General features: G+C 40.9%; 1 protein-coding gene across 1 annotated transcript in view; it reads left to right on the forward strand.

The window, feature by feature from the left end:
- The window catches only part of LOC311048429 (dedicator of cytokinesis protein 3-like), a gene marked incomplete at its 3' end in the record, with an annotated part of 256,583 nt that overhangs the window by 207,721 nt on the left and 41,362 nt on the right, over positions 1-7,500 (forward strand). The window contains exons 13-18 of the mRNA XM_084061687.1: positions 237-325; positions 1,070-1,195; positions 1,920-2,044; positions 4,617-4,779; positions 6,421-6,527; positions 7,455-7,500. The exon at positions 7,455-7,500 is cut by the window's right edge and continues 126 nt beyond it. Coding sequence (XP_083917813.1) covers positions 237-325; positions 1,070-1,195; positions 1,920-2,044; positions 4,617-4,779; positions 6,421-6,527; positions 7,455-7,500 — 656 coding nt within the window. The remainder of the gene's footprint in view (positions 1-236; positions 326-1,069; positions 1,196-1,919; positions 2,045-4,616; positions 4,780-6,420; positions 6,528-7,454) is intronic.

Consider the following 7,500-nt stretch of genomic DNA (forward strand, 5'->3'; position numbering starts at 1 on the left):
AACGTTCATTCATGACCCGCCCTCACCAAACATCTGTCACACACAGAGTCCCTACACCAGTGCTTCTCAAACTATTGAGTAATTTGGCCGCGGACCCCCATCTGAAAATGTTTTCTCCTGGAACCTGGTCCTTGGCACAAAACTGTTTGAGAACTAATGATTTAGAAGGCATTTGTAGAATCGGCCTTAGGTATTTATGGGTTAATGTCTATGATTTCCTCCCCTTGGTAATTCAGGTGTAACAATGAAAACGAGTGGTACCAGATCCATGAGAACATCATACGCAAGTCCAGCACCAAGTACACAGCCCCCAGCAGCAACTACGGTACGATGGAGACACACAGCAGACAGAGAAAGTTAGCCAATTAAACCCAACATGGTTGAGCGGAGTCCAACAGGGCTCTATGCTAGTGTATTTTCTGTTTTCGTCCTGTGGGGAAAGGGAAAGCTTTCCCCACAACACAGATGCTGAGGTTTAGGTGGTTAGCCAAAATGTTGACCAATCTGTTACATAAATGCTGACCAATAGCTTTCTTCACAAAATGTGTTCATAAAGGTGTCCACTAACACCTCTCACTTAGTTCCAACCCAACTCCTCTGGGAAACTTTGTGGGAGGCAGTCAAAGTTGGGGTACCCAGAGGGCCATGGGCAAAAAAGTGGAACATTTTTAATTAGCCAATATGAACTGGGATGTCAATATATGGGTTTTTTGGGGGTGCTGAATCCATTCCAACCATATGTAGGTAAAAGACTGCCTGGCCATGAACTCGGCAACACCTACTTTTCAGAGTATGTGAGTGGTATATGAATATATGAGTGGTATATTTTGATTATTTGGGTTCCCAGAAAGTCAAATAAAGATGTAAAAATATTTTTCTACAGAGAGAAACAATCTGACAAACTGTTATGAATTAAACATGTGTCTCACATCAGTCGTGCGTGTGTGTGTGTGTGTGTGTGTGTGTGTGTGTGTGTGTGTGTGTGTGTGTGTGTGTGTGTGTGTGTGTGTGTGTGTGTGTGTGTGTGTGTGTGTGTGTGTGTGTGTGTGTGTGTGCGTGTGTGCTTCAGGCCTGGTCATCTCCCTCCAGTTGTTCCGTGGAGACATGGAGCAGGTTCGTAGGGACTGTCCGGTCATCTTCAGCAGAGGAGTGGCCGTCACACGCAAACTAGGCTTCCCTGATGTCATCATGCCAGGTGAGGATCACATTCACGCTAACGGTTGCACACATGCACCAATATAGTACCGGAGTCCGACGTCACTCACTTCCGTTACCCCCCCCCTCCCCCTGGGTCCAGTGGTGGAAAAAGTACGCGGATGTTTTACTTAAGTAAAAGTATCAATACTGCAATATAGAAGTACTCAGTTACAAGCAAAAGTCTGGAATTCAAAATGTACTTGAGTAAAAGTACAGAAATATTGGTATCAAAATGTACTTAAGTACCAAAAGTAAAAGTACTAAAATGTTTGAAAATAGCTAATCTACAAGCTCACAACTGCGACGCGTTGTGAGCCTGCTTGTAGACCAGCTACTGTATCGCCGCAGAATTCATTTTTTTAATATCATAAATGATACAGAGTCACCTACCTGACAGCCTGACTTTTTTTTCCTTCTTTTTCTCGAACACTTCTTATATCATGTTGAAAAAGTGTATGGGATTTAGAATGGAGAAAACAACAACTCTGAGACCCAGTTGGATAACAGAAGCGACGTCAGGACTTCTGTGCTCTATTCATGTTCACACACACACACACACACACACACACACACACACACACACACACACGCAGTCATGCTTATTTTGCATGCATGCGCAGCTGTACGCACGCACGCACGCATACACGCATACACACACTGACTTTTATTTGCCCAATGCTCTGGAAGTAATGCATATACTGTATGTCCTTTGTCTGGTGCAGGTGACATCCGTAATGACCTGTACCTGACACTGGAGCGAGGGGACTTTGAGAGAGGAGGGAAGAGTGTGCAGAAGAACATAGAGGTCACCGTCTACGTCCTGTACGCCGATGGAGACATATTGAAGGTAAGGGGGACATGCTACTCGTCGGTGCATGGTGGAAGAAGTACTCACAAGTGTTACTTTGGGCTGAAAAAACGTTGAAGACCCCAGGCTTACGGTTATGCAAGTATTACATTAATTTATGCCAGGTGCGTCCAGTGCAAGTGTTGATAAAATAGAATCAATATTTGGTTGCTGCATTGTCTATTTCTCGGTTCAAATATTTTCAAAAACGACATTGTGACATTGTGTTTGTTTACATGGCAGCCATGTTGGATAAGGCACAAAATCAAGCAATGCAGATTGATATGAGCTAGGTGCTCTAAGCCTTTGATTAGACAGCACGGCCTGTTATTGAGTTCAGCTGTCATTATTCAAAAATAACACACCGCTGAATTCTGTGATTGACCAATCGGAATCAAGCATTCAACCAAGCCGTGTAATAACAGAGAACAATAATAGGACTGAACCCATGTCCCTGTGGTGTCCCATTCTCAACGTCATACTTATTGGACATTATCCGAAAACTGCATTACTTAAAAACCCTCCAATTCCCATTGCAAGAACCTTCATCAGAAGCCCCCATGCCTCTGCTCTCCCACTCTCACTAGTTTGGATATCGTGACTTTTCCCAAACTGCACATTTCCTTTGCCTTCTCCGCCTCTATTTCTGAGTTGCACCCTATTAACGAGTTTCCATCTCTCCTCCCAAGACTCTCACATACTTCACCTCTCCAACTCGTCCTCTAATGATTTGTATTAGCTTCAGCAGAGCAACTTTCTTTACACAAAGCCCTCTGCAATCCTGCTTCCTACGTAGTCTTTCTCGCCTCACTCTCCATTCTGCATGAGCTAGCTTCATCGTTTTTATTTCTGTACTTGCCTTCGGCCTTCCTGAGATTACTTCCTCTCTCAACACCTCTTCCCACTCACTCCATGACCTATGACCTATGAACTATGAACCTATTTTAGATACCGATACTGTATAATCACCTGGAACAGCTCGATGCTTCAGAACAGCTTTGTTTGCCATTCACTATAGTGTACAGTCAGTGTAACGGTCATCACAGAGCAGGGGTGGGCAACTTTGATGATGGAGAGGGCCACTATATTTCCACCCTCACTCCAGAGGGCAGTGATGATATACAGTGAGTTCAGACCAAATTATTTTTATGAATAGATTATAAAAAATAATTGATAATCAATTTAAATTTAAAAAATAATCCATTTGAGGGGGACATTTAGACATGTTGCTTTTTTCCCTGTGTGACACTTTGTGAGCTTGTAGATCAGCTATTTTCGCACAACAAAGTATTAGAAAGGGCTAGTCAATTAGTCAATCATAAAAAAACGATTAGAATATTTTTTACATTGATTCGTTAAAAATAACTCATTATTTAAAAAAAAAACTATGTTTCTCAAAAAAGTAATCGATATAATAATCACTAAGAAAATAATTGTTAGTTGCAGCCTTAGTTTACAGGTGTAAAAACGTCCTACAAGCTTCGTCAAGGAATAGATGAAAGAGGTATTATGTTGTACCACCTATTGTTTTGAGACAGAAGATGCCTAACTTTTGCAATATACGCAGGTGAAAAAAGGCAGTCTTTGAAACGTGTTCTATGTGGGATTGAAAGGACATATCCTGTTTAAATGTAACTGCCAGATTCTTTACAATGGCCCTGGAGGCCAATGTAATTCCATCTAGGGTCAAATTATCATCAGCTAATTTGTCTCTAAGGTGCTTAGGGTCAAGTACAATAACTTCAGTTGTGTCCGAGTGTAGGAGTAGGTAATTCCAGGTCATCCAACTCTTAATGTCTTTAAAGGAGTAGTTCACCCCAAAAAATGACTGGTGGAGTCTCCAGTAGGAGTCTCAAATGCAGTTCAATTGAGTCTCCTACCGGAGACTCCAACGGTCATCAGATTATTGGCTTAGGAATGCGACAAAAACAAAAAAATCTCCATTAATTCAAGGCTTCATGGGGTGTGTAATTGATATAAAATAAGTAATTTTTGGGGTGAACAACTCCTTTAAGAAATGCTTGAGGTTTAGTTAGCTGATTACTTTCATCTGGCTTCATCGATAGATATAATTGAGTATCATACGCATAACAATGAAAATGTATAGTGTGTTCCCTAATGACTTTACCTAAATGAAGCATATAGAGTAAATAGTAGGCCCTATTGGTCCAAGCACAGAGCCTTGTGGGACTCCATATCTAACATTTTCACGTATTGAAGATTTATCAATAACGTTTACACACTGAAATCAATCTGATAGATAAGACCAGTTTAGTGCGGCACCCTCAATGCCAACCAAATGAAATTCAGCACAAAGGTCTAATAAAACAAATACAGAGAGGAGACCTTTGTCTCCTTGATGGTGTGCTCTAAATCCTGACTGAAAACCTTCAAATAAATTGTTGTTATGTAAAAAGTCACGTAACTGCTGCCTCCTTCTCCCTCTCCCTCTCTACCTCTCCCTCTCTATCTCTCCCTCTCTCCCTCTCTCCCTCTCTCTCTCTCTCCCTCTCTCTCTCTCTCTCTCTCTCTCTCTCTCTCTCTCTCTCTCTCTCTCTGTCTCCCCTCCCAGGATTGCATCAGTCTCGGTTCTGGGGAGCCCAACATCGCAGAGCACCGTTCCTTTGTTCTGTACCACAACAACAGTCCTCGGTGGGGCGAGGTGCTCAAGCTGCCCATTCCCATAGACCGATTCAGGGGCTCCCACCTGCGCTTCGAGTTCAGGCACTGCTCCAGTGAGTATAGGCTGTCACTCACGGCTGCAGTGCAAGCGCTGTGAGCTTAATACATTTCCTTTATCCACTTTTGTGTTTTAAGTGGTTAAAGGAAATCTATACATTCTAGGAATCTCTAGCCTGGTTCCAGACGAATCTGCCTTTGCAAAATTGCATGCACTTTAGCCCTCGGCAGATTAGGTCTGGCCCCCCTCCATAGAGATTTAAATTCTCTCCCTCCGCAGTTGTGCGGAACCAACCAGGGCCCAGTATCCAAATGTGGGCGGGCTTATCACCTTATTTGGAGCAATGACGTACAAGGAAGCACTGCTCTGATTGGTTCGTTCAAGGAAGCACTGCTCTGATTGGTTTAGGTCTAACCAATAGAGTCCGTTTGGATCTTTTTGTAACCGCCCCTTGGAAGAAAATCTACCGTTGATAGGGACCAGACTAATATCCACGCAGTGTGTCGTGTGATATTGTTTTTTTTCTACTCCACTGCATCTCAGATCCAAGTATTGTACTTTTACTCCACTATTATTATTAGTTATTAGAAAACTTTAGTTACTAGTTACTTATGGATATAAATTATAATATTGTACAACATACATCAACCACTTTCGCCCTATTTTATACCAAGGCTATTTGAAAATAGCTGATCTACAAGCTCACATCGCGACGCGTTGTGAGCTTGTAGATCTGCTATTTTCAAACATTTTGTACTTTTTCTTTTGGTGCTTTAAGTATATTTTGATGCCAATACTTTCGTACTTTTACTCAAGTACATTTTGAAATCCGGACTTTTACTTGTAACAGAGTATTTCTATATTGCAGTATTGATACTTTTACTTAAGTAAAAGATGCGAGCACTTTTTCCGCCACTGTTTGTCTGTCCACATACCTGCAGAACCACTCATCCAATCAGCTTCACACTTGGTGGGTGTATTGCTGAGGATCCAAAAGCAGTGCAGTGTCAAGTGTGAAGTCATTCGGATGAGCAGTTCTACAGAACTGGCCCCCGTCCGAACAGGCATGCGTTCCCATTCCCAACATCACTACTGCGCTAGAGAGAGATACATTGAAATGATAACATGGTCTGGGTTAATGGAGGTTCTACATATTTGTCCATAACTAGAGCAGACACCTATATAAATGAGGTGTAATTTGGTGCTTTCTGGTTTTCATGTGTTCTCATATTCAGATTTTTCTCTATATAGTAGGGCTGGTAACATTCCTCAGAAATGATATTTGAATATTTGTCTTAAAAATTGGCAGATATTCAAATATATTCGAATATTGTTATTATTATTATTAAAAAATACAAAAATGAAAAAACATTTTTAATTGGGTTTATTTGACAGGGACAATACAAAAAACAATGTATAAAGTGCTCGGATCCAATAAAACATATATATATATATATATTTTTTTTAAACTTCATTCATAGTTTTTTGTATTGTCCCTGTCAAATAAACATAAAATAAATGAATAATAATAATAATAATACTTTTCATATTCGAATATACATAGATTCCCATATTCGAATATCGAATATTCGTTTACCCTACTATATAGGGCAAAATCGTCAAGATTTGAAACCAATCGTAAATGTATTTATTTCTTACATTTCTTTCCGTCTCTCTTTCTTTCTTCTCGTGCCAGCCAAGGACAAAGGTGAAAAGAAGTTGTTTGGCTTCTCCTTCACTCCCCTGATGAGAGAAGACGGGACCACACTATCGGATGAGAGCCACGAGCTCTATGTCTACAAGGTCTGGGCCTGTCTGTCTGTCTGTCTGTCTGTCTGTCTGTCTGTCTGTCTGTCTGTCTGTCTGTCTGTCTGTCTGTCTGTCTGTCTGCCTGTGTGTCTGTCTGTCTGTCTGTCTGTCTGTGTGTGTGTCTGTCTGTCTGTCTGTCTGTCTGTCTGTCTGTCTGTCTGTCTGTCTGTCTGTCTGTCTGTCTGTCTGTCTGTCTGTCTGTAATAGTGTCTCTCTTCCTCCATGTCCCTGTCTCTCTCTCTAACCCAGAACTCTGAACTTATACTTAAAAAAAATAAACATCTTCTAAAATAGCAGGCTACGTTGTGAGTGACCTTGCACATCGTTATGACAACCACTTATGGACGTTTTAATTCTATAATGTTTCCACTCACTCTCTCCAGTGGTGGAAAGTAACTACGTACATTTACTCAAGTACTGTACTTAAGTACAATTTTGAGGTATTTTTTACTTTACTGGAGTATTTCCAATTTTCTGTACTTTTACTTCTACTCCACTACACCTCAGAGGCAAATATTGTACTTTTACTCCAGTACAATTATTTGAAAACTTTAGTTTACTTTGCAGATATAAATGATCATGTTATTAAACATACATTAATTAGCCCTACATTAGCCCTAATTTATACCTAGGCTATTTGAAAATAGCCGATCGACAAGCTCGCAACGCGTCGCATCGCGACGTGTTGTGAGCTTGTAGATCTGCTATTTTCAAACATTTTAGTACCTTTACTTTTGGTACTTTAAGTTCATTTTGATGCCAATACATTTGCACTTTTACGCAAGTAACATTTTTGAACGCAGACCTTGTACTTGTATAACAGAGTATTTCTACATTGTGGTATTGCTACTTTTAACTTAAGTAAAATATCTGAGAACTTCTTCCACTCACTCTCTCTCTCTCTCTCCCTCCCTCCATCAGTGTGACGAGAACAGCACCTTCACTAACCACGCGTTGTACCTGGGCC

This window comes from Gymnoscopelus microlampas (genome assembly GCF_963454915.1).
Source record: "Gymnoscopelus microlampas genome assembly, chromosome: 7".
Classification (NCBI taxonomy): Eukaryota; Metazoa; Chordata; class Actinopteri; order Myctophiformes; family Myctophidae; genus Gymnoscopelus; species Gymnoscopelus microlampas.